The sequence below is a fragment of the Puma concolor genome, chromosome B3 (genome assembly GCF_028749965.1).
Source record: "Puma concolor isolate L17-30 chromosome B3, mPumCon1.1.hap2, whole genome shotgun sequence".
NCBI lineage: Eukaryota > Metazoa > Chordata > Mammalia > Carnivora > Felidae > Puma > Puma concolor.
Genome location: NC_141672.1, coordinates 14,427,453 through 14,454,267, shown reverse-complemented (window position 1 = coordinate 14,454,267; position 26,815 = coordinate 14,427,453). Strand labels below are relative to the sequence as shown.

Here is a 26,815-nt window from a genome sequence, read left to right as displayed (position 1 = left end):
TTCAAAGTGCAGTCTGAAGATTAGCGAATGCTCAGTGAAGGCTAGAGATGGGCCATTTCTGGGGCACAGGCCAATGAAGCAAGTCGAGGGTCAGAGAAGCAACAGCAAACAGTTTCCCTGACCCTTCACCGATGGCTAAATTCAAGTTAAAAAAAAAAAAAAAGAACAAAGGGCCTTGTGAGCTTATGTAAGAGATGGTAAGAGTCTGCACCAAAGGAACAGCAAGACAGAATGAAACTGGCTCCCGGAACCGAGAGCTTGTCAGGCCCTACGAGAATGCACTTGAACCGTGCAGGGCAGGCTCTGAGAGGTCACTCTCTGATGGGGTCCCAGGCACAGAGATTCTGTGCTGGTTGCTGGCAGCTGACAGCCTCTAACCGGAGGTAAGGGGTTGCTCAGGGTCATGGACACTTTCCACCTTTCTGAGAGCTCACACTGAGCTCTGACAGTCCCCTTTGGAATCACTTGGTTTGTCCTTGTCATTCTGTTGCTGTGGAACATGTTGGAAATAAAATCCCCTCTCTGCTTGCAAACTTCCCATGGTTCCCTACTGCAGGTGAATGTAACCGAATGTTTTTTGTTTTGTTTTAATTTTTATTTTTAGTTTAGAGACAGCGTGCATGAGGGAGAAGAGCACAGAGAGAGAGAGAGAGAGAGAGAGAGAGAGAGAGAGATTGAGAATCTCAAGCAGGTTCCATGTTCAGTGCAGAGCCTGACATGGGGCTTGATCCCACGACCCTGGGATCATGACCTGAGCCAAAATCAACAGTCAGATACTCAACCGACTGAGCCACCCAGGTGCCCCTGTAACCCAATTGTTTTTGCTCAGCGTTCAAAATTAGGGCCTTGCCACCTTTCCAACTGCCTCCCGCGATGTTTAGTTCACGGTCTCACCCCCACACCTCTGCTTGTGCTGTTCCTTCTGCCCCAAATGCCCTCCCCGAGTGGCCATCTGTGAAGACTCCTGGCTCTCAGCCCCAGCACACTCCAGCTGCACTTGCCTTCCCTAGACACCCCCAGGGAAGCCACCTCTCACACTCCTGTTCTTCCAGTGCCCTGTGTGTGCTCTGGGAAGCATGCACCCCAGTCCACCTTGTCCCATGAGAGCTGTGTGTGTGCTCGCTTTCCCACTAGAGGCTGTGGTCCTGGACGGCCAGTCGAGCTGCTCTGCCTTGGCGTTGAACCATGCCTTGCGTGGAGGGCCTTCTGAAATCACTTGCTGAACCATCTATGGGTGTTATCTGAAAGAGCTAAGCTCTGCATGTAAGGCTGAGGACTGTTTCTTCCTCAAGGTGAAGAGCTGTTCCTGGTTGGGGGACCCAGTGTAGATGCACTCACAGTCTCCCACAGGTCTGGTTTCCCCATTCATTCATTCATTCATTCACTCATTCATTCATTCATTCTTCTAACACTTGTCAAGCACCTGCTTCATGTCAGCTGCAAGGTTGAGAAGTGGCTTACAACATGCCTTCCCTGGGCTCAGGGTTGTGCATGTTGTGCACTGTGCAAAGGTGCTGGGCAGAGGGGGGCTGAAATCTAGCCTGGATCCTGCTGGCAGGCTGTGTGCCTGCTGCAGGGCTGCATTTGCCCAGAGAGATGCAAAGTGCCTTCTCACAAATGTGCCTTCAGCTAGTTAGTTAGGCCTGTTCTCTGCGGGATAGTCTACCCGGAGGGGACACCTATTTTGGAACTCAGATAAAGGAGGAGCAGTATATGCTGGAGGCAGCTCAAGGGCGGCACCTTGTCTGGGTACTCAGATCTTCCATTCCACCTGAGGTCTGGCCGACAGGGATGCAGGAAAAGACCCGTGTGCCATCAGGTGCTCTCCAATCATACAGGTCAGGCCTGCAGGCAGGCAGGGAGCTAGGCCAGTGGGCCCCCTGACCCTCTAAAACCATTTCCTTTACCCCAAACCCTACTTCCCTGACTTGCGCTTGGAAAACAAACCTTAGCAGCTTGGTTCTGGGATAGCTCCTGCACATGGGGGGCCGAGGAGTCCCCATGGTGAGCACAGGGCATCTTCTGGAAGCATCAGGTGCTCCTAGAGCATAGCACCCGGACCACTGAATTCACTCTTTCATATCAAAGTCAGCACGAGGGCCTGATGAGTTTCCTGTCACCCTTGCAAGTCATGAAGGCCCAGGGGAGGGCTGCGCCCTTATCAGCTCTCCCCAGAACTGTTCTTTACTTTTCCTCCGGGGAAGGTCAGAAGTGAAAGAAGGCAGTGATTTTTGTTTGCATGCATCGGTCCTAACCTGAGCTTCTCTGGGCCGAGCCCCAAGCTGGGCCTACAGTCCCCAGGATGAACACAGCCAGGGCCTTTCCTCCATGAAAGCTTGGCCAAATGCCTCTGTCAGGGTCTCAGCTTCCGGATCAACACTTATTTCTGAGTTTCCGAGTGGCTGTGTCAACCTGTCAGGGGGGAATGCCTCCCCCGGTGGCTTGGTAGGGGTGGCAGGACGGGCTCCTCACCCTCTAGCTGCATCGGAGACACCTGACCCCTCCGGGCCCTGGCCCAGCTGTTCTCCTGATGCCTCAATCCTTCCCCAAAGCCCTCCGCCCCTTTGGCTGACCTTGACTCATCATTCAAAGAGAAAACAGAAGCTGACAAAGCAGACCTTGAGCCTTCTCTTGCCACCACATTGACAAGCCCTCTGTTGTCCTCTGTGCCTATCCACTCTGCTCCTAACTGAGGGCCAATCCCTCTGCCTGAGCCCTGGACCCCACCACTCTCTTGCTTTCTAGAGGGATTCAGACCCCCACGTATCCTCTCTCTCTTCAGGGCAAGGAAGGTCTCAGTCTTGACGTGATCACTCCCAGCAGCAATCAACATGCTTCTGTGTCAGCCATTTGTGAAGCCCCCTAACTTGAACCCACACTCCTCCCCAGCTACCCCTCATTTCTCCCCTCTGCTGCATAGGGGCCCTTCCTGGAAGGATTAGGTACCCCCTGCCTGTCTTCGTCACCTGCCATCCACCCTGCAGCCACATCAGGAGGCTCCATCTCTGGCCCCCAAAGCCTCACCTGTCATGGCCGCCGACAACTCCCATCCGCCACGACCAACAAATGCTTCTGTCTGCACCTCTTCAACCTCCCAGCAGCACGTCCTACCAGCCGTATCCTCCTTAATAACAGTGATTTGAGGAGTTCTCAAGCGCTTGCTGCCCACTGAACACTCCCCATGTGTTATGTGGTGTAGCTGTCACAACTGCCCTCATCTTCTGTCGGAGAGCACTAGGCTACACCCAGGTGACACCGGGATTTTCACAAGCCCGACTTCAGAGCCCTTGATCGCGCCGCACAGGCCCCTTGGAAGGAAACCCTTTCAGCTGCCCGGTGCCACCTCTCCGGTTCCCCTCCTGCCTCCCTGACCTCCCCCTCCTTGCCCTCGCTTTGGCTTTTCCCCTCCTGCCGCCCAAATTTTAAATGTGGGAGGGGCTTGGATCACACGCAGTCCTGTCCCTTTCCCTGCTCCCTGGACATTCTCTTCCTGGGCCTTCTTATCACACCCCTTGGCCTTAAATCCTCACTCCTGAATGTCTGTTTCTAGCCAAAACCTGACGTGGAGGCTTGACTGTCCAGCTGCCCACGTGCCGTCTTCATTTGCGCATCCTCAGGCACCAGACACTTCCAAGCTCAAACACGACTCTGGTTTCCCTTCCTCCCTGACCCCAATGCATCAGTTCTCAATGCCCGCTCCCCCGCCATGGCTTCCCATCACAGAGAACAGCGTCACCAGTCACCCGCTGACTCAGGCCCCGAACACAGAACTCTTCCCAGATTCTTCTTTTCTCCTTCTCCCCCAACTTCACACCCACCGGAGAGTCCTATGGATCCTGCTGGACAGTGCGTCTCAGGGCCCACCTCCCTCTGCCTCAGACACCGAGCCGCACCCTCTGTATTCCACTCTTTCTGTTCCCACCCGTCTGACCCTTTCACCCTCCTGCTAGGAGGCCATCGGTAGCTTTTCAATGCTTTTAGGATTAAGTTAAAGATCTTAGCATGGCTACCAGGGGCCCTGCAGGACTGTGCCTCACCTCGGGCCACGTCGTTTCTTTCTCCTTAGGCTCCAGGCCCAGGGGCCCTGCCATTTCTCCAACACTCTCCGGCACCGTCTGCAGGCCTCCTGGGTGCTGTCCTGTGCCTCCCCGCCCGTGTCCCAACCACCGCCAATCACTCCTCAGGCCTCCGGTCCCATGCCCAGACCTGCTCTGGCTCCCGGCTTGGGGCGACCTCTGTCGTCAGTTCTCATGAGAGACCAACCCTGACCCTTCATAGCACGTGGCACAATGAGAATTAATCTGTAATTGTTTTCTCTCACATCTGTCAACTCCATGAAGGCAGGGACCGTGTCTGTCTTTATGACCACTGCTCTCCTGAGCCTCACTCTGACTGTGGCCCATAAACACGTGCCGGAAGACGTTGTGCTGAACGCCTGAGCGCCCACCCGGGGTTAGAGTGGGGGTGCTGAATTCTGGCTTCTCCCCTTACTGGCCATGTAACATTAGGCAAGTGACTTGACAGCTGTGTATCCGTTTCTTCATAGGTAAAATGGGGTGATTAAGGTGTTTACACCTCATAAGGCAATTAAGGCATATAAAGTCCTTGGAATAAAGTCTGATACCTGGACAGGGCTTGGTAAATGTTAGCTACCTGTAGAATGTAGACCATTTAGTCAAAGCCACTCCGGGCAGGAGCAGGGGCTGGTTTGCTTAATCTAGACTGGCCCTGAATGGGGCTCGCCCGACCCCCAGGTACTGAGCGTTCCCTCCTGCAGGGGCTTTCTGTGCGGTGACCCATACACTACCCGTCTGGGAGCTGGGGGCTATGCCACAGGATGACCCCTCGATCCTGCGGATGCAGCCTTTGGGAGGCTGGGAGGAGCCTGGTAAGGGGGTGGGGGCGGGGTGTAGGCTGGGCCAGGGCCAGGGAATTCGTGAGAGTATCACCGCTTTAAGTTCCCAGCAGAAATCAGAAAATCTGATCTTGCACATCTAAGAATAGCCGCTAGTTTCAACTGTGAGAGCGCCAAAGTGAAAGCTATAATTATTGGTAAGTAACAAGCAGAAATTAACCACCTACCGCAAAGTCATTTTTAGCCGCCATCCCAACGTGGAAATTAAAAGATGGGCAGCAAAAAGCTGCCGCCTGGTGTGGCAAAGGCTCTGGTTCAACCTGGAAGGTCTGTGAATGTGTGAGTCTCCGATGGCCAACCATCGGTTTGCCTCCTAAAGAAGTACGGCTCCTAGGGAAATGGGTTTTGCGGTACAATAAGCATCACGTGCTCTAACGGAGCTCCCCTGAGTCTGTCTCATTCCCCAGTAAGACCACAGAGGCACTTATTTCCATCTGGCCTGGGTTCTCCCACAAAGGAGAGGAGATAACCCCTTCTGACCTTTATAAGATGGGATATATACCAATGGCCCCAGAAGGTGCTTGGAACTTCTGAAAAGGAGACCATAAAAACGGGTAAATGTCATGTAAAGCCCAGATGCCATCAAGAAAAGATTGATAAATATATTTTTTTTAAAACTGGCCAAAAAAAAAAAAAAAAGACCAACGAAAACACTAACAAAATAAAAACAGGAGAAAATATTTATAGCTCATATCACAGACACAAGGCAGATTTCTTTGACACATAACATGTGCTTACAAATAAAAAAGGAAAGCTCAGTACCTAAGAAGATAAATGAGCAGAAACCATGAACAGACGATTGAAATACCACTTTTCACTTATCAGACTGGCAGAGATCTAGAAGTCTGAGAGTTCGTCGTGTCGCTAAGGATGCAGGAAAATGGGCCATTCACACACTGTTGGCGGGGCTATAAGTTGGTACTATTTTGTGGAAGTCAATGTGACCAAACTCATCAAAATTGAAGAGTGTATACCCTTTGGTCCATCAAGTCCATTTTTAGGAATTTATCTTACACGCAACATAGAGAGCAATAAATATTTGGAAGGATACTTACTGATGCATTGTCCGTAATGGCAAAATATTAGAAATAATCTGTTAACTAATGGTGTCATATAATGATTTATACTATGCAGCCAGGAAAAAGTCTGAGTAAGCGTTACATGCGCTGATGAGCAATGACCTCTGTGTGCGAGTGACAGCTCAGGAAAGCACACAGGGGACCTGCTAACAGAGGGTGCTGTGGGTGGGTGGCTGAGGCTCAGGGGCAGGATGGAGCCTTTTCACTCTCCATCCTTTGTACCTTTCCAGTTGTGTACCAGGGGAAGGTACTCTTTATTCAAAAATAATTTAGATAAAACTGTCACAGAGGTCCCAACAAACTAAGGAACAAAACACACACAACCCATGCTGGTCAGCCACCAGGTGTCCTGGTGAAGAGCTGGAGGTCAGAGGGAAGGGTGTGAACTGGGAGCGAGTCCCACCGCTCAGGAATGGAGGGACTCTATGTGGCCAAATGTCCTTGGTCTTCCCAGATCTGTGCTCCCTGCTGGGCCATTGGCCCATTCCTTCACAAGGCAGCTGGAGGCTCTGGTGTCCAATTCATGATCTCTTTGCCATTCAAATGGACATACCAGTGGCCCAGGGACCTGCTCATCCAATAGGCTGAAAATCGAAGGTTGTCTCAGAGTGACCTCACCTGCTAGCTTCGGGGGCCCCCTCACCATGGGCTCTCGTCATGAGCTCCCACTATACTCAGCTCACCAGAGAACACAATCTAGAGAGGAGAGACCCACAAATGCCACAGTAACACCATGGCCTTGGGCGTTAGGCCTTGATCTAATTAGTTTCTTCCAAAGCTTGCAAAATTTACAGAATCTGGCAGTATTGCTAGGCCTGACGATGGAACCACAAATTGTCCAAGAGTCGGCATTGGGCAGGGCGGGCGGGGGCAGGGTGATTGGTCACTGCTATCTTGCCTCTGAGAGCAGTAGAGCTCAAACCACAGATGGTAAGGTCTTACGGTTAAGTGGAAGCTGTTTTCTCAGTTCATTCTGAAGTTACCTCTCCAAAGACTATATGAATATATGATCCGATTCTAAATCTTGACTCAAAGTCATTGCTTTGAAAGAGTCAATATGGCACAGACCCCATAAGATTCTAATTTACTCAGTGCATTCACATAACATAAGCACTATGAATATTCTGTCCAGAGTTTATAAGGCAGATATGGCATTCGTTTCCCACAGTCCAATGCCACCAACTAGTAGACTGTTTTTTTTCTAAATGTTTTTCCATTCATTTTTGAGAGAGAGAGAGAGCGTAGGCACGTGAGTGGGGGAGGAGCAGAGGAAGAGGGGGACAGAGGATCCAAAGCGGGCTCTGCACTGACAGCAGCGGGTCGATGCAGGGCTCGAACCCACGAACTGTGAGATCATGACCTGAGCCGAAGTGGGATGCTCAACTGACTGAGCAACTCAGGAGCCGCCCTCCCCCCCCCCCGCCCCCCCACCAACTTGTAGATTATTAAAAGCCACACCTATAAACTAACAACGAGAACTTTGTTCTGTGCTGTAAGCTGTGCCGATGAGAAGTGGATATTATGTGATCATGTAAAAATTCAAGGACAGCTCTAAACTGAATCTTCGCTACCAAGTTCTTCAATGTTCTCATCAGCAGCCACAAAATTCCCTCCCAAGAGTCACGTGGGATATGCAAAAAGGAACAGAGTCTGAATAACCCAATAAGGGGCAGCAAGCCAGCGGGAGAGGCCATTCTGGAACTCAGTGACCCTCACTCAGGTCACTGACTTTTCCAAGAAATGGGCAAGAAGAAGTGTCCCTGAAGTCAAGGAAGTTCATTCCAGCCTAGAAGGACTGCCTTCAGCCCTTCTGGTTTTTTTAGACGGTGGCCCTCCAAAATCCCAACTTTAATTCAAATTCAAAAGACACTTCTGCCCCCACACTGGCCCTGCAGGGTCAGCCGGTCTCTCCTGGCCGGCCCTGACACTGAAGCCTTCCCTCTCTGCTCTCTGGAGTCACCGCTCATCAGGTGGCAGGATGGGACAGGTGCCAGGCCCTGGACTGGGGACTGGGCTCTTCTGTGGGAGAGCTGCATTAGTGCAGAGGAAGGCATTGCTGCTGTCCCCATGCCCTGAGCGCCAGCTCATCTAGGACCCGGCGAGAGGCCACATGCTGGCAAGCGTCTGCGCAGGAAGAACAATCAGCACATTCATGAATCATCCCTCTTTTGTACTTCTGCTTAGAAGAATGTAATTTGTTAATTTACGGGAGTTGTTATGGCTCAATTAAAGATGCCAACACAGAAGAGGCCGGCTGAGCTTGGCTCTGTGACCCGCCAAAGCCAGGTAGATCTGACCACGTTTCCAACAAAGGTCCGCCAATGGTTCCAAACAAGGCTCAATGAGCCTTGGCAAAAGACGACTAAATAGATGGACAACGGTGGGTAATGAGTACTTTCCTCAGCCGAATCTGGCCTTCCGCTGTGCACCCCGAGGGTCTAGCCTGGGAAGGCCCATTTGGGGGTCTCGCAGACCCAGTGATAAAACTTGAGGCACAGAAGTTACCGTCTATACCCAGATATAAATACGGAAGGAAATCCGCAGCCATCACCTACCCGGAGCCTCTGGGGGGGGGGGGGGGGGCGCTCGTTGCTGCAATGCCTACACGTGGGATTTATTTGGGGGATCTCCAGCTATGCGGCAGCAACCATGTGAAACTGGAGGAGGGGGGGCAATCACATCTGCCTTCTGGGCTGGTTTCCAGCCCTGTGTTTGCTGCTACCCGCCCCTGCCTCTGCGGATTAGCAGGAGTGCCAACAGAGAGGGGGCAGGGACATCGAGAACGCTGCCCCTTCCCTGGCCTTGACGAAGACATCTGAGCCATCAACACACCCGTCCCCTCTCCCAGGGACCCAGGATGTGCCAGGCGCCACGCTCATCCACCCTAGAAGGCCGGTGCTATTACCCCCACTGTGCAGATGTGGACCCTGAGGGGGAGGGGTGAAGCTATTAGCTCCTGTCTACACAGCCAGTAAAGAGTAATGGACTTCCAGACTTCTGAAGCCTGGGACACCCTACTACGCTGACCCCTGCAAAGAAAGCCTGGGTATAGCTCTGGGGTCCCTGCTGCAGCACAAACCCTACAACCACCACTGAGATCTCCCCAAGACCCTTGGCGTCCAATCAGAAAATTTCCGCTGGATGCCTGCTCTGTACCAGGCTCTGGCTCAGGGTATCGAGGCAGGGGACGGGGTGGGGAGATACACAGCAACTCGTGGTTCCTGCAAGGAAGTAGTGGCATTTTGGCGTGTGACCACAAAGGCCGTGATTTCTCCTGATGTGGGGTTGAAGGTTAAATAGGCAAGTGCCCACAGGATGCTCCGGCCTCCGGCTCAGTCGTGTGGGTGTGGGTGGTGGGAGGGCCCACGGGTAGGGGCAGGGCAGTACCTGCATGGAGCCAGATCTGCGCCAGCGTCATCCAGGGGTGTAGTGGGCCCTGCTTGGGGGCGCTGCTCTGCAGAGAAGAGGCCACTTCCGACAGTGCCTGCTCCACTCTTGAGGCTGCTACTGACGTGGCGTGGACAGAGCCTGTGAGGGGTTTCCGAGAAGACGGCATCAGAAGTCAAAGGACAGACCCGACTGACTAGTCACCCCCCCCACCCCCTCCCACACACAGACACGAGTTCAAGACGAACACACACTCCTTCCCCAGGACGTTTCTAAGTCTTAAGTCCATAAAGAAATACGGACAATCATTATGGCCTTGAACCTGAGTTTCCATCCAAGGCTCTAGCTAATCTTTTAGTCAACATCCAGAGCACATGCCGTGGGAGGTGCTCCCTTGAGGAGCTCAGTCTAGGACAGCGCAAGTGTTGGGGGGGGACAGGGGTACAGCTAGACACAGCTATGGCGCTCATGCGGAAACGTGGCATAAATGAAGTGCTACAAAGGAAAGTTACAAGGCACCCCTGTCAGGGCCTAAACCTGGAAACTATCGTTGGGGCGGTGGGGGGGGGGGCGTGCATTGGTGACTGGGGGAGGAATCATCCTTGCCTCCTGGGGATGGAGGCCGTTCTTAAGATAAACCAAGCCACTTGCCATTCCACTCCCTGGCTTTTGCAAGGCGGCTAACACCCCTGGATTTGGAAACTCATTCTAGGACATGACTTAGGAGTAGGAGAGAGAGCACGCTTTCACCTTACGTACAAGCAGATGTCGGTCATCAAGGCTAAACTGAGGGAGGATGGGCTGTAGCAAAGGCACCTATGCTCAGGAGTTGCTACCTGCCTGACTCTTGGGTAAAATTTGTCCTAAAAGGCTATGGAGAGGTGTGGACCAAGCACATTCACAGGCAAAGGGAGTTGGCAAAGGAACTTCTATTCGGAAATCAATTGACTCATTCCTCTTCGTGTGGCCCTTCTATGGGTCCTGATGGCTGGAGACCATCAGGGGCTTGGTCCTCACCTCTTCCCCAGTTCTCTCCTGGAGATGTGGTTTCAGAGCTGAGAGAAAGGGTCTCAGTTATTTCAAGGTGAAAACTTGATACTTCTATCACTGGCCACGTTCTAAATTTGAATTCATCATAAAGTGTAATATGTAGATAAACATGGAACCATCAACTTATCATAAGGATTCAAATAGTGATAATATATAAAGACCAATGCTGACTACTCAAATAAACGGAGCTGGTTATACTCTAGATAAGACAAAATTGTGAGCATGAAAATAATTTCTGTTGGGGCTTTGAAGTGCACCATAATTTATTCATTTTAAGAGTATTTGCAGCAATAGACTGGCCATCCGTTTTGTGTTTTGACTGTTCCAACATGAAGGAAACACAGATACCTCTAAATACACTCAAATCCTTCAGCAGGGATTTGGTGGAGGTGGCTTATGGGAGGTGGACGGAAACCAGGCCAGGAATTCACCTTCTGTGGATAATCCACACAGGGCACCCACGAGGACGAGCAAGAGGAGAGCCCCCCCAACCCCCGCCACCCCCCATGCCCTCTGTCCCAGGAAGGAAGTGAGTCCTGCAGAGTGAATGCAGCCACACAGGAGGAGGAACCGGAGGTTGAGTTAGAAGACATCAATCAATGCCATTACCATCCGGAAGACCTAATGAAGTTCAGCTAAGAACTGACTCTTGGGTAGACAAAGTGTGTCTGACTACTTGGAAAAAACAAAAACAGAAAAACAAAATCTAAACAGCAAAGTGATTACACTGCTGTTGATTTTTTTGGTCTCGTTTTGAACTTTGTTTTTTTTTTAATGGAAAATAAATATTTTAACTTTGAGAACAAAGATTTCATATAGTTTTCCTGAGAGTTTCAGGAGCAGCTGTCAGTTAAATAAACAAGGTTGCTGTTGCTATAGTCTGACGTCGCCACGGTGGCTTGCCTTCTCATTGACTGCCTTGAACAGTGGTTCTCAACTTTGGCTTCACATCAGAATTACTTGGCGGGGCGGGGGGGGGGGGGGTGTGTGTTTCAAAACCCATGATGTCATGGATTTTTAAACCACCCCCCACACCAACTGAGTCACTAACTCTAGGGATGGGGCTAGGCCTATTGTTAATCACCCAGGTAATTCCACCGTGCAGCTAAGACTGAGACCCACCGACCTGGAGAGACAGAAAAGCAGATGTCATTAATGTTTGGTCAAAAGAAGCCTGAAAGCATATTCTGCACACGCCAGGCAGCGAGTGTGGGTTTTCCTGCTTCCCTGCGGCCCAAGACTCTGGAGAACAGAGTTCCAGGAAGATCTTGTTCTTTAAAGAACATTCGTTCTCAATTCTCTTGGTCTCAGGATCCTTTTATAGACTCTGCAGTTATTGAGAACCCCTCAAGAGATTGTACTTATAGGGGTTATATATCTCTCTATATTTACCACACTGGAAACCAAAACTGAGAAGCGCTTCAAATGTTTGGTCATTAATTCATTACAAAATACAACAATAAACTACTACTGAAGAAAAATTCTACACATTTTCTAGTAGGTTCTATGGTTCCCTTGCTACAAGGGACCTGTGACTTTTGGAGGGGCTAATTTTGCTCTTTGGATTCACTGTTTTATTTGGTCTGCAAACAAATTAATCAGAGCTACTGTTAAAGTTCCTTCTTTTTGTGATATCTATATACGACCAAAGTAGCTAATTATTCACATAACAGTATGCTTCACTGTGGATAAGTTCTGGCAAATGATGACGGTAGTGATGATGAGTTTTAGTGAACATGGTGTAGCAGGCTTCAGGCACTCCCAACTAGCACTTTACATAGATTATTTCATTTAACCTTTAAACAGTTCTGTGGGGCTGCTAACAATGTTATCTGCACGGTTTAGGGGACAAAATTGAGATTTCATGAGGTTATGAACTTATCCCAAGTCATACGGCCAGTGGGTGGCAAAGGTAGGGCTTAAACAGTAGTCTAACTCCAAATCTAGCCTCTAGCCTCTAAGTCCAGCTCTGGAGCCACCTCCTCCAGGAAGGCTGCTGTGAGCCTTCTGTTTCTTCCCCCTGCCCCTCCCCTGTAAGAAGCTAGGCCTTGGTGCCTTGGGTCCTCAGTGCTCCTATAGCTCCCTAGGGGTGTGGCTATCACTGAACAGACCACACCGTTTCATGTTCAAGTTAATGTAACTGTCTCCCCTCTTAGACTGTGGTTCTGGAAGATAGGAAGCGTGCATTTAGGTGCTCTCAGGGGCTAACGACACCAAGCCTGTGGAACGAAAAAGTGAATGAATGACTACTGTCAACAGGCACGTCACTGTCTGAAATCTGGAAGACAGTGGTTCCCTCTTTTGGAAAAGCACGTCTGTGTCCTCTAGTCTCCTTGACTAACAGTGGCTCCGAGGCCGGAACCTTCACGGTCTCAAAGGGTTTCTCAGCATGGCTGTCATCGCCTCCAAGCACCCAGACTGCAAATGAGTGTGGCACATAGTTAGATTAAAGTCACCTCACTCAGTGACTTTCTCCCATCTCTAATATAACCAAGCCATTTAAATATGGAGGGTAACGGAGGTTTCTCAGAAATATTTTTTTTTCCCCTTCCCAGTCAATCCCTTTTAACACCTGCTTCACAAGGGCAGACACCCTTCACGTCCTAAACCGGGGATGGATATTAGAGGCTTCAGATATGTACTAATAATAGGTGACTGGTAACAATGGCAACATTATCTCATAGTTAACACCCACTATTCTTGGCAATAACACCATCAATCAGATTCCTCCATTGGATTCGAATTTGGAGGAAAAAATAAATAAACACGATTATGAATCAGAATGGATGTATCTGATTAAAGAAAATAACCAAAACAGCCTGTATCTTACCGTCTCATGGGACTAAAATGGTAAGTGCCAAAATAGATACGATATCAAAATAGATTTGGATTTATGTAGGTACACAACTAGAAATGCTAGTTCTAACCAACACTTTTTTTTTTTTAAAGCAACCACTTTCCTTCTCACCAAAGTAAATGTATTCCCACAGCATACGTGGGGGTGGAAGGGATTATTACCCTCAGAGAAATGGACAAATTGAGGCTTAAAAAAGGAATCAGACGGAGGAAGGAATAGAAGACATTATTTCTAATTTGAAATCCAAGACTCTGGAGGAATCAGCTCCCATATAATCAGGTTCCACAGGTAAGCCAGGGAGGCCGGCTGCTGTACATCTCTTATTTAGCACAGGAATTCGAGACGTGCTTATCACTGTCCTAACCTTGCAAGCTGAGCAGCTGCGGTGCTCCACCCAGTCCCTCAGCCACAGGGCACGAGGCCCTGAAAAGCCACCGCAAAACCTAACTGAACCGAGAGCTGACACAGGCAGGTGAGAATGTGCCCTAAAACCTGGTCCAGGTTCTGTGACCTAATCGTCCAAATGGTCCGGAAGGGGTGGGGGGTGGGGATCAGATGCCCTGGAGCTGAGATCTGTATTTTCTCAAGCCAACTACTCTCTCTTCCCTGCCACCAAGATGCCCCCAAAGAAAATGTGATCTTGGGCACCTCTTACGAAGGCAAAGTGTCCCCTGATGAACTGTTCTGATCCCTCCATCCCGGGTTTTCATCGGGGTTCTCCTTGGACCACCCTGTGTGTGGGATGGGGGGAGGGGACGGCAACAGAGTGGCCCCGGGGAACTGAAGTGGACAGGCATCTCCCCACGGCTGAGCGGACTCAGGACCGAGGCCACTGACCTCAGGAAGCCGTGAGTCCAAGCTCCGAACCCCTCTGCTGACCCATGCTGCTAACCCTGTTGAGAACCCTGAAAACCCTGAAAACCCTGTTGAGAAACGCTGCCACAGACAGGACACTGGGAACAGCCAGCTCAAGTTGCTTGTGCAGCTGCAGCCTTTACGAAAATCCTTTTTCCAAAGCACGCTACACCTGTGGTCGACATCACACAGCCCTCCAACGTGGCAGCTGTACGTGAACCCCATCTGACCATTCAAAGGGATCTCGAAGGCAACCGTTTTGTTAAGCAAAAGGCACGATGAATGACGTGGCTTGGTTATGTTCAATGAGGCGTTATTTTCACAAGCGTGGTCACTGAATGCACGGCCTATATTTATATTCCAGCTGTCCTTCTGACTGTTCTGGTGGCATTAGGTAAGCGGCTATGGTCTGAAGGGTGTGCCCCTCCCTCTCCCCTCCTATCTTCTCAGCGTGTAGCAGATAAATTGGGTCTGAGAAGGAACCCTGCCCCCCTAGTGACTAGGCAAGCATCAAAGTCCAGGAACAAGGGACAGGTGTTACGCTGCGTGCAACGAAACTCGCTTATCGGAGAGTCAGTAGACACAGCTCGCGTGTGTTTGCTTGGGATCCGGGCTGCTCTCTGCTTCGCGGCCCCAGAATCAACTCAGATGCCTCACGTGTATGAATATGGGGAGAGTGATGGAGCACGGTCCCCTCTCTCTGCTGGTCACCCACATTCTCCCTAACGCTACAGTGGCAGATACCTGGCCTCCCCACAGTTTTTCTGAAAAGAAACAGAGCCACTCCAGTAGCGGGCACGCAGAAATCCTCCACGGCCGATGAACCTCTCTACTGATTTCCCCTCGGTTATGAAATGATGCAATATTATCTGTCAGTAGATTTCGTCCAGCTTCCAGTTTCTGAGAAGCTGTGCTCCCCCCGCCCCGAAAACAATTCCAATGAGAAGGAAATGGAAGCAGTTACACCTTCTTAAAGACCCCGAATACTAAATAGCAACCCTGAATGACTAAGCATTCTTGCCAGAGAGCTTTGCTTACAATTTTTCACTTTTAACAGGAAAAGAACGTCTGTTTCTCCAGATAGGGCTTGAAAGTAAATCAGTCCGACGCTGCAGACTGCTGGCAGCCGGTGACCTCACACCTGCCACCTGTGCTCTGAGACCCAGGATGTCCTCGGGGCGGAAGAGACAGCCCCTCCATAGCCAGTGATGACTGTCTCTTATTTTTTGAAGGGGGAGGAGAACCCACTCTCACATCAACATTATTTATCTCTGTACCTTTTTTTTTTTTAACGTTAAACATGTTGGCTCCCCCCCCACTCCACCCCCAGCCCCGATTTCTCCTGGAGGTGGTCTTGCTTCTCTAAGGAGGCTGACTTGGGGCTGGGGGTGGGTTCCTCGCTGTGCTGTGTGACGTGTCCTTCTCAGCTCCCCTCTTTGTAGCATGTCTGCTGGGGTGACAGGGGCATGGGGCTCGAGTGCTCTACAGGCAACCGCCGGCCCTACCCACTTCCCATGACAACCAGGCCTCCTGCTTGTGGGTTCCTCCGATCAATAACTCTGGTCCCCATTCTAGGAGATACTTCCCTTTTTCACAGAGTGGGAAAGAGATTAAGACAGCCAAATAAATCAGGACAGCCAAACCCACGGTCTCAAGACGAGATCACAATTTCCAAGTGACTTTAACAGAATATCAAGCACAGCTGAAACCTGACAGGATGTGTCTTCTCCTGAAGGGGGAAAGTTCTTTCCAGGGAAAGCTTTAGGGAACGATCCCACTAAGGCAGGGAGAGACTGGGGGATGCGGTCACCAGTGGGCATGCGGGGGTGACCCAGCATGCTGCTGGCGGGTGCTGGCAGGGCCAGGTGGTCACACGGGAAGCATGGAGGGAAGCCGTTCACAAGCATGCAGGAAGATGCCAGCTGTCAGAGTGAGCCGAGCCATGGCTCTGGGCTGGAGACAGTACCTTCTGGAGGACGACACCAGGCAGATGCTTTCATCGCCATCAGAAACCCTCCCTGTTGCATATTCATGAGGCTGTGTCTTTGCACTTGAGTGTCTGGGGAAGGCTGTGTTTGTCTTTGAATGCAGCTTATGGGAAAAGCCTTCCCGGTTTTGGGTGAGGGTCTAATGATTGGACTCACACTCCTTAACTTCTATCCGAGTGCCATTTGTCACTGACTTGTCAATCTCCTGAGATTCTATTCAATCTTGTTTAGAGAAAGACACCACAGAACTAATTGGGGAGAATTAACTGTAATTTCATTAAAAGAGTAAGAAGAGGTTCATACTTGACTCATCAGGGCTGGAGTTTTTTAACTGCCACCCCTCAAAAGCAGTGGAGTCATCACTAAGAGTAACTTGTTCAAATACAGATTAAAAAAACCCCGACTTTATTCTGTTAAGCAGGAGCAGAGGGTGAAATAGACACCCAACAGACTGGTCATTTCCTGATCACGAGATACATTTTGAACTGTCAGAAAATGCAAGGTCAATAATAAAATGCTAGCCATAAGAAAAGGGGAAAAAACAATGACCTTGAGTTTGTTTTTCAACCTTATTTCATTCCAGGGGTTTGTTTATCATTAATCTGCTTATTCTCTTCTCCGGGTTACAGGTTCCTAAAAGGGGCAGCAGCTTGACCAGAATCAGTGATAGGAAAAACTGAGCCAAGAGCCCAAGTTGGCGTTCTTGATTTGAGCATGTTCTTGGAGAGGCAAATAAAATGTCGACACACATTCTCCTCCAAGATAAGGACTGCAAGGGCACTCAAGAAGGGGGCTGCCTGGGGTCCCCAGGTCTAAGGAGTGGTGAGCAGCGTGGAGAGAGCCTTGGACAGTTGTGTCCCAGTCGGGCTCTTCCCACCTGGCGGCCACCTCCCTGCCCCTCAGGAGCAGGTACCTGACTGGAAGCTTGAGATCAGGAGGGGCTCCTGGCATACCATAAAGGCATGTGTGAACAGAAGAATTAGTAAGCTGACATCCCTACAGACGGGGAAACTAAGGTGGACTCTGATTAAATGAGTTCCCTGGGTTCTTCCACAGAAGTGGCCCTTGAACCTAGGTTTCCTGACTTTGGAGAGAGCTGGAATGGTTTCCACAGAAGATAGTTAAGTCCCTTGTACAAATGTATCAAGCCTCACTGTCACTCATATGGGCTGCCTGAAGATTTTAAGGTAACCTGACTTTCTGAAAATCAAATCTTTTTAATGTATCCGAGGAGCCTGATATTGAAAAGAACCTTGGCGGTAAAACCTTTTTTTTTTTCCCCATGAAGAACCCTAATGTGATGACAACACCAAACATATCTCTTCTATTATGGACTTGTATTTATTTAAAAAAATGTCTTATTTGTATTGACACTTTTAGAAGCCAGAAATAAAGTCACACCTAAGCTGAGCTGGATTTCAGAGGGGAAATCAACTCCCTGAGGGGTATATTTACTATAAGCAGTAAAGGCTCAGATCATTCAAATGCACTGGATCACCACATACGTGAGCATCTCCCAGAATGCAGTGCCTGGAATGCTGATTCTACAGGGTGGGAAAAATGATGAAATTAGCTCAGGAAATTAGCTCGAACTTTTTTTAAACTGCAGGACTTCTCAGAGCCTTTAATATGCTAATGTGAACTGTCAGTCCCTAAGAGGGAGATGTAGTATTTCCCAAAAATATTTGCCCAGAGAGAATCAGAAGTCTAGGAAACATCCTCTGAAAGATGTGAAACTTCACTCCTGCCTTAAAAGGATACCACCTAAAGTATGAGTCCTACACCCAGGGAACCGCTTAGTCTCCTTTAAATTTTGGTAGGTGTAGGTTAAGTTTTATGGCATCTGTTTAGCTTATTTTAGGACAATTCATGATTAGGACTGCTTTCCTATGCAGCAATAATGGTTGAACTGGAAAAAAAATTTCCAGATTCAACTGGTTCCCTCTACCTAAAATTCACAGACGACCCACACTGGGGAGGCTGAGTGCCTCACACTTCCAATCAGGCCACTGGGGCTGCTGACCAATCCACTGCATGCCCTTACTAGGGCATCTTTCCCACACTGCCTCCTTCTGTGGTCCCTCCCAGAGAAGTGCTGCCTCCTCATTGCTTAAGCCCAAGCTGCAGCGGAATGCATTAGAATCTTGGGAGAGATGGGAACTGGGGGGGGGGGGGGGGGGGGGGGCGGAGTGGGCAAGCACGTGGCAGCTTTGCATCCATGTCATCTCAGCATTCCCAGCGGTCGACAACGACAACACACGTTCCGTGGTGGAGGGAAGCGTGATTCTGGAGGCCCTCAGAGAGGTTAATAGATTGGTAAGCTACTTACTAACTGAAAAAAGGGAGGGGAAACCATGAAAGTATACTTCTGGAGAGTTGCCTTGGAACAACAAACCAAATCAAAAATTAAAACCAAGAAACAAAACATTTGAAAAATCAAAATTAAGGCTAAAAAAGCAAATAGAGTTCTAATAACCTTCCAACTGTTAAGTCTGGCTGTGTCGAATTAGATTTCAACTCAAGAGTGACACGTTTTTCCACTAACAATGATTTTTTTTTTTTTTTAAACCAAAGAAAGGCCAACTGGGCATTCCCCTCTACATTGAAATGTTCACCCAGCACATGAAAGCTGACCGATTCATGTAATGTGTTTTGTTTCCAGGGCAGGAAATTCCAAAGGGAAGGGAAAAATAATCAGACAAGCACTTTTCAGATCTTTCCACCACTAACCCTAATCATGATTCCAATACTTTGTAGACCTTGGCTAGTTTTTGCTCCTATGAAGTCAAAGGATTGGGGAGAGACATTCATAGAACTTGGGGCCTTGGCTATCCCTCCTAACGAAAGGAGCTGGGATTCAAATTCATTACAGTTTTAATCAAGAAATTTTACATTTATCAGTAATGTGTGGTATGTTTTCCCTTTCTCTAACGAAATGTTGTATCTATGGGGGAGAAAGATTCTTGGGCACATCGGTCTTGGTGTAAAACACCTGGTTACTGGCTAGGCGCTCTCTAAGGATGGGAAGATGGCTCTGGGTTTCACAAAGAATAAACAGTTGAGTCCTTCGTGGAATACAGCACATTCAGCAGAAAGCCCAGTGGGGGGCTCATCGCCCTAAAAATTCACTAATTCATCTGATATCTAGTGCTTCACTGAAGAGTCAGGACTTCAACCTTATAAAGTCTAAAGGAACACAGGGATCCTCGGGATGGTGTTGACAGAGGTGGGTTTGCCGTATAACAGGAGAGGACGGGCCAGTGGGCATGTATCATGATATTCTAGAATGGTAAGATCCCATTTTAAGACCAAAAAACTGGGCAACAGTCAATGTGAAAAAAACAGCTTTTCTGGAAAAAACTGAAGGTGGCAATTGCCTGGAGGCATTGTATTAAGAGACAATGTCTATTTTAAGAAGTGGGTTAAAAACAACATAAGCAGTTTATAAACATTATCTTCATCTTGCGTTTCATAAAGCTGGGATTGCCACGAAAGCAAAGTTGAGCACACTTACTACACAGATAAGTAGAGCCAGAGTGTTTCCTGGTTTGGATGATTTATTTTAGATGATAGCCTCATTTCTGCCCCGGCTTTGTGCGTGTGTGAGTTTAACACAGCAGCTTTACCATCCAAACGATGAGCACATTAGAGGAAGCAGTTCTCTCTGACAGCGCCTCCCCTCAGGGGCTTTTGTTCTGCATATAACTGAGCATCTGGGACAAAGATGAGCCCTTCTAAATTATGGATACAGAGATTAAATTTTCTGGCAGTGCTTTGGGCAAAGTGGATGTTAAATAAGTAAGTGAAAGGAAGCAAGGCTGTACCTCCTGGGGGGAGACCCACAGTTGGGTCCCATCTAAGGACCTTACCGACCAGGGTTTCATTTTAGTACAGGAATCTCTCTCTCTCTCTCTCTCTTTTTTTAATGGACAGGTCCCCAAACACTGTAAAAGAGACTTTCAAATTTCTGTATTATTTAAAAGCAAGATCAGATTAAAATACCATCCAATTTTCCTACATGATTTCATGGGTTTTCACCCAAACCCTACATTTTCCTTCCTAGCAAATGGAAAACAATTTATACCGTTGCTTCCCAAGATGTGGTGACCCACTGGCTTTGGAATCCCAAGTGGGTATTCTGTAAATCCAGGTGCCTGGGCTCCAGCTCAGGCCTACTGAGTCATAAGCTATAGGGATGGGGTTCAGGGGATCTGTGGTTCTTAAAGCTCTTCATGTGCTTTTGATGGACAGTTTGAGAACCGCAAACTTAAAGGGCATACGACCATTATCTTTAGGATATCACCTTGATCACTGTATGCTTGTCGAATTAATTTCTAAATAGAAAATCAGAAATACAAATAAATAAGTTATTGGCAAAATGTTCTAATTTGCCTTTTTTAAAAATAGCGTTCTTATGCATTAACATTAACTCCAGGAAAGCATACAAGTAACCAAGGACAGGACGTAATTGTCTAGAAAAGCTTCTGTTTATTCTGCTCAAAACAGGTTTCCTTTCCTTTTCAAAGAGGAGGTTGGAACTTGGGCACCAATGTCTCTTTCTGCCCCAAACAGCTCTTGGATTTTTTAAATTGGCAAGATTTTCCCCTCAGATAAATTTGATGGGAGTTTCCTATTCAGCTTATCAGTTAGGAAGATTATCAGAAAATGAAACATCAGGCAAATGAAGCAGGTCTAACAAGAAAGGAAAAACCATAAAGCATGTTTACACAGAGAGGGCTCCTGGCGGGGACCTGGGTCATTGAATGAATGAGCTGCAGGGGGCCACACAAAGGTGTCAGGTTTGGGAGGAGAATGAAGATGAGGAGATACAAACAGGTGGAGAGGAGATTCGGTTCTTGAAAGAGAAGAGGAGGAGGAGGAGGAATCTGACACTAAAAAAGTGAAAGAGAAAAAAAAAAGGATAAAGGCAAAAAAAGCTTTAGAAACACAAAGGAAAAAATAAACTAGCTTTTCATATACTCACATAAGCTGCAAAGAAAATGAGGTCATGTAATAGACAATCATTCCTGTACTGGACAATAGCATACAAGTGCTTTTCGAAGAAAACAAATTTGTTGTTTTTTTTTCCCCACTGGTTATTTAATTGTTCTGCAACAACACCACAGAATAAAAATAACTCAGATTTACCTGGGCACAGACTCAGCAGCATGATCCAATGACCATCTCTAACCTACAATATCCAGGACATTCTAGAGGAAACCGCTTTTCATTTGGAAAGGTGCAGTAGACCTTGGTTATTCCTGGACTTGTTTTTTAGGAGAAGCCCTTATATAAAGTTTACTTGAAAGGTTAGGTTTTCCTAGGTAGAGATACTGAGGTATGATGATATGTCTTCGTCCCAGCATCGTGACAACAGAGTGCTAAGCTTTCTAAGTTGGTCTGTGGTTCGGTGCACAGGCTGGGGCACTTTGAAAAGGAAGCTGTTATTGTCGCCTTCAGGTCTCACAGCTGGAGACATACACAAGTAAGAGGGAGACCACCTTTCCCAGACACAATGGACCAAACTTTCAAGTTAAAAGAATGACTTTGCTTTGGACAGGTGTCCAGTGATATCTACCAATGATTAAAGATAAATCTCCTTACTCCACATCCTGTTTTGAAGGCAAAGGAAGAAAAAAAAAATTTTTTTTCATCCTCTATTTAAGGAACTACCAACTTATTCCTAAGAAAAGACAATGATTCATAGCTTCAACGTTAAGACTGTCACTCTATTTGATTCCTCTTTTTCCATGGCTGGGACCTATCAGAGGTGGGGGAAGGGGGACCAGAGGTGACACTGAAAGGGAAAACATGTTGTTTAGGGGGATTTTTCAATTTGTCACATCCATTTAATGAACCCAATGCCCACTTTCTTAGCCACAGGGGACTTGGCCAATCCAAAGCTTCCAGACAAGAGTTCCCCTGATGTTATTCCATAGATGTTCATGTGGACAATTTCGGAGGTAAAAAACCATACCTAGTTAATTAACCACTTCCAACATCAATAATGCTGAGCCTGCACCTTATAATGACCCAGATGTATAATAATAGCATTGGACTTACATTTTTAAAGAGTTCTTATCTATTTGACATGTACACTGAAATTTTAGGACACAAAATATGATGTCTGAGATGTGCCTTAAAATACTCTGTAAGATCTAAGTGTGGGACAGGGGAGGTGGATGCAAAAGGAATACTGATGGCTGAAAGCTGGTGGTAGGTACGTGGGGATTCATTATATTAGTATCTCTATTTTGGGTATGTTTGAAGATCTTCCACAATAGAGAAAAATTTTTTTAAGAGGAGATACGTTTTTGTTCTTCAACACCCAAACAAGTAACCCAAGAGGGCCTATCTGCACGCTGGCTGACTGAGAACGGACAGGGTCATGGCGGTGGAAGTTCGCCATGGCTCTGGCCACATCGTTGCCGATGCCAACGCTGTGGCTTTGCTAGTGTCACATGCCTGTGCCCTTTAAATGAGGGAGTTGGGGAAAGAAGAGAAGAGCAGGTGTTGCATGGACCAATGCTGTTAGCAAGATGTCACCTGCAGGGCTGTGTTCTCTCACACACTTTGTTTTGATTCAGGAGCATTTCTACCTCGGGTAAGTTCCTTTTCCCTTTTTCTCTAAGCCCAGTTGCTTTCCGAAATGAGCAGAGCTGCAGTGGATACTCAAAATTAGCCAGCCTCCTCCCTCACGTGCACTGAAGACTGTGGCAAAGGGAAGGAGGAAGATGGCTGAGATCCCCGCCGGACGGGTTAAGTCCAGAGTGTGAGGGGCGTGCGCCATGGAATGCTACGTTGTTGTAAAGAATGTGGACATTCTGTACAGATGGATACGGAGGGGTCTTTAGGACATGCCGTGAAGTGAACCGAGCCAGGGACTGAACAGCACATATACACAGTATTCCGCTATTTGTCGTGTGGGGGGAAATGGAAATGATATCTCTGAATATTTGAATGCAAACACACTGGAAGGGCAAACCAAAAAGTCAATAAAAATGGTTGCCTTTACGGAAAAACCAGACGGGGGTGCGGGGATGGGAGTAAAAACTTCTCTAGGGCACCTTCCGAATCAAAACCTAAAATCTGTGTGCTGTTCACAAGTTAGGCCATCCACACAGGTGTATGAATGAGAATGGGTTGGCCCTCTGACTGCTCCCCCACCCCCCAAGCTGAACTACAGAAAACTGGGCTCTCGTAACCGAGATGGAGGCACACTTTCCATTTTTAGGCGAGCCTCCCTAAATTTCGTCTCTTTGCTTTCAACTGTCATTTCAGAATGTACTACCCTCATTTACAACCAGGGGGCAACTGGCAAGGCCTCCTGAGGTGGCCTTCCATTCTTCTGATTCCCTGGCCTCCTGGGTAAGTAATTGGTGCCGTGTAAACCAAGAGTTTGGGGCTCTGGGGGCGGGGCTGGGGAATGAAGTCTTGTAGGGATTCCTGCAAGAATCATCTTGTAGGGATACTACAACAACAACAGTAAAATGGTCAGTGGCCAGGCCTGGGAGGCTGTGCTTCTCTCCTGCTGGGGGCAGGGCACCTGTGCAAGCAATCCAGACCCTAACCACCTGGGACCCCCGGAATGAGTGACAGAGCAGATGCATGAGCCCCTGCCTGTGCCACAGACACACCCCTCCTGGACGCTATGGCACCTGAGAAGGCTCAAACCTGAAGAGGGAGATTCTTGAGGTCTCTAGGGAGAATGTCCCACGGGGCAAAGGGGAGAACAAATAACAGGGTCTCTCTTATTTTCTGCCACTCTCTGTATTTAATGCGATGTGGTATTCGAGCCTTGGGACTTCAGGGGAAATGAAGGTCCAGGCCAGCTGGAAGGAGAGGGGGTCTGCATTCAGTAGGACTGTCCTCCCAGGGTGGTGAGGAGGGGTGACGGGGGAGGAAGCCCTGGGCAGCCGCAGCAGCTGTTCTGAATCAGCCAAATTGCTGCAGGTGCGGCCGTGAGCTTCCCCTCCTCCCACCGTGTCCCAGCCTCACCTTGCAGCGGCCAGTCTGGACAGCCTTTCCAGCAACGAGGGCTTACACAGTGTCTCTAGGAGCACTTCTGTGCTACTCAAAGCCAGAGGCCCCCCTCCAAGGACTGCTGGTCAAGGGGAGGGAGGCGGTCAGGCCACTGCAGGGTCGGGGAGGGGGAGTTTCTCTGTGGCTTGGTGGTCTGCATTTTGAGCACAGGCTGCCAGTGTTAAACCGCATTGATTTGCAATTCATGCTGCATCTAATACCCAACACTCCTTTGACCTAGGAACCCTGGGGCCCTGGGGGCAGACTTCTGAAGACTGCAAATTTGGTAAAAGGGAGCCTAGCACAGGAATGCTGTTTGCAGGCAGCTGTTAGCATGGGCATGGGCCTGGGCGGGTAGCACATCTGGCTCCGAGAGGTGGTGTTTCTTCCATCCTGCCAGGGGCCGGATCTTCCAGGAGATGACTGTGCACACCTCAGGGCTGCTCCCTGGCTTTCTCTGGAAAGGCTTGGTCAGGAGAAGGACTGGGAGGCTCCTTCCATGAAGCCAGCCCATAAAAGAGCAGGCATACCCAGAGGGGGATTAAAGCCTTACACAGACTGCCTCTGAGGGGCAGGGGGAGAGGAAGCAGAGCTGGCTTTCCAATGATGCTGTGAAATGGTCTCTGAGGCTCAAAGCAGAGGGAATTTCTTTACATCCTCCAAACTGCCCCTGGATGGTTGGTGTAACTATTAGCATTACTTGTTTGCGGAGGTTTGGAAATGACAGAGGTATATTTGTTCCTCCTTACCCAGCAGATGTGGAAGCACAAATGACGAGGTGTACCTATTTGCTCAGAGGCAGTGAGTGAAGCAGGCCTTCACGTGGGGACAGGGGCATCAGAAGCTCGGAACCCACCTGCGTCCCTAAAGGGCCTTTTGGCCCAGGGTGGGGGTGGGGAGGATGTTCCTATGTGCAACTGATTAAAAATCAAAACCGATTTCAGCAAGGTCTGAAACCTAAAGAGAGAGAGAGAGGCAGACAGAAAAGCAGAGGGGAAGCTTCACGGGGATGGGAACGATCTAATTTTAGTTTTGAATTTTGGGCTCTGAGAACAAGGGGAAAAATAGAAAAGATTTCAAAGAGCTCTGCCGGGCAGGCACTATCGCAACCCCCACTGTGAACACACACTTGAAGAGACGCTGGAGAAAATGCGCCTCGATTGAGTTTAACCTAGTTGCGTGAGGAGCGTTTCCAAGCCCAGTCCCTGGCAGTCTCCACCCCACGCCACTCGGGGCCAGGCCCCACGTTCTCGTGGACACCGTTTCGTCCCCTCTGGTCTGTTATTCTCACCTGTCTCGGGATCGCTGAAGTCTGGCAAAGTAATTGTGTTAAGCTGTCGTCTGTCAGCAATGGTTCTATCTAAGAGGCTGCTCCCACGTCCAGAATCACTGCAAAACACAGCTGCAGAGGTCAGTCATTTGAAGGGGGGCAGGGGAAAGACACAGACTTAACCACCACTGACCCTGAAGTGCAGTAACACCCCTTTTGTGCGTTTTCGATGCTCTTTAACACTCTCTCCGTTGAGGACCAGGCATCCCGCTTGTGGCAAGGCCTGGGCTGGGATTACTTTCCACGTTCACTGTCACAAACACACGTAAACCACACCCACAGACCCTTGCTAATTTTCGCCCTTTTTGTGTCATTATAAGATACAAGAAAGAAACTTTGAAGGCAGGTTCTCGAACCACCTTAGAATGGGGAACCCACTGGATTGGCATTCTGTGTTGAATGTCTTGCACCTCATCAAGCCCGTAAACACACACCGTCCTCGAACTGCTTTACTAATCAACGGTCTACACCTCAGCCCTCACTGCCCAGGGAAGTCACCTGCCTGGGGCATTTCTAGAAGACTCTGAACCCTAGGCCCCTCTCCAGACCAAATCCATCAGCATTTCTGGGGCAGTCAACATTTTTCCAAGCTCCCCAGATGGCTCTGATGTGTAGCTGGATCTGAGAACCCCTGGCCCCTGCTTTTCCTTTCCAAGGGCAACAACAGCCATGGCCTGGTTTGTGTCCCTACTTAACACAGGAGGGAAAGGGGCTGTGAGGTCACACAGGCCAGCTGCACCACCCTTCCCTCCCCACCTTGCTCCCACAGAACGGGCTTGGCACCATCGGTTGGCAAGTCGCTTGGGAGACCACATCAGGCCCGGGTGGAATGAAACACAGGTAGCGGACCGGAGCTCATACAGACTCTTGTTTTCTTTCGTTCTAAGAAGCTTGTAAGCAAAAACAGTTACATTCTTCCTTTTTTCCTCTATCATGAGATTCCATCAAAGAAGCTCCAAAAAGCAGCCCATCTATCTCTTGAGGTTTGAGTCTATCTATAATGCTTTTCTTTGCATCTATTTTGTTTGGTCAATCTGGGGGCTCTAGGAGTGGTATTTTGTTGTTGTTGTTAAGAAGTTCAAATTCTATAATAAAGGGACACAATTTCCTTCCTGCGTGCAGCTGTTGCTAAAAGTGATACAAACAAGATTTGGTATGAAACTTAATATGGTTCTCAGGCTGCAATTTCCACGTCCAGTGATGTAGTTAGAGAAATCCACAGGAAACAGATGGAAACTTGCCTCAGTACAGACTATTTGTCAGCCTATACTTATTACATCATTGGATACGCGTTTTTTGGAAACCACTCTATTCATTATTTCCGCAATTGAG

At 48.7% G+C, this 26,815-nt stretch overlaps 1 protein-coding gene across 6 annotated transcripts in view; it reads right to left on the bottom strand.

Moving 5' to 3' along the window:
- The window catches only part of TTC7B (tetratricopeptide repeat domain 7B), a 273,770-nt gene that overhangs the window by 56,477 nt on the left and 190,478 nt on the right, over positions 1–26,815 (bottom strand). For 3 of the 6 annotated variants that reach the window (XM_086709020.1, XM_086709024.1, XM_086709025.1), the window contains 2 exons: positions 25,445–25,542; positions 9,382–9,522 (listed from right to left, as the gene is read on the bottom strand). In XM_086709020.1, the coding sequence (XP_086565146.1) occupies positions 9,382–9,522; positions 25,445–25,542 (239 nt within the window). Of the gene's footprint in view, positions 1–9,381; positions 9,523–18,460; positions 18,512–20,858; positions 21,024–25,444; positions 25,543–26,815 lie in introns of all 6 variants that reach the window. The other 3 variants (XM_086709021.1, XM_086709022.1, XM_086709023.1) reach the window with 2 other exon arrangements.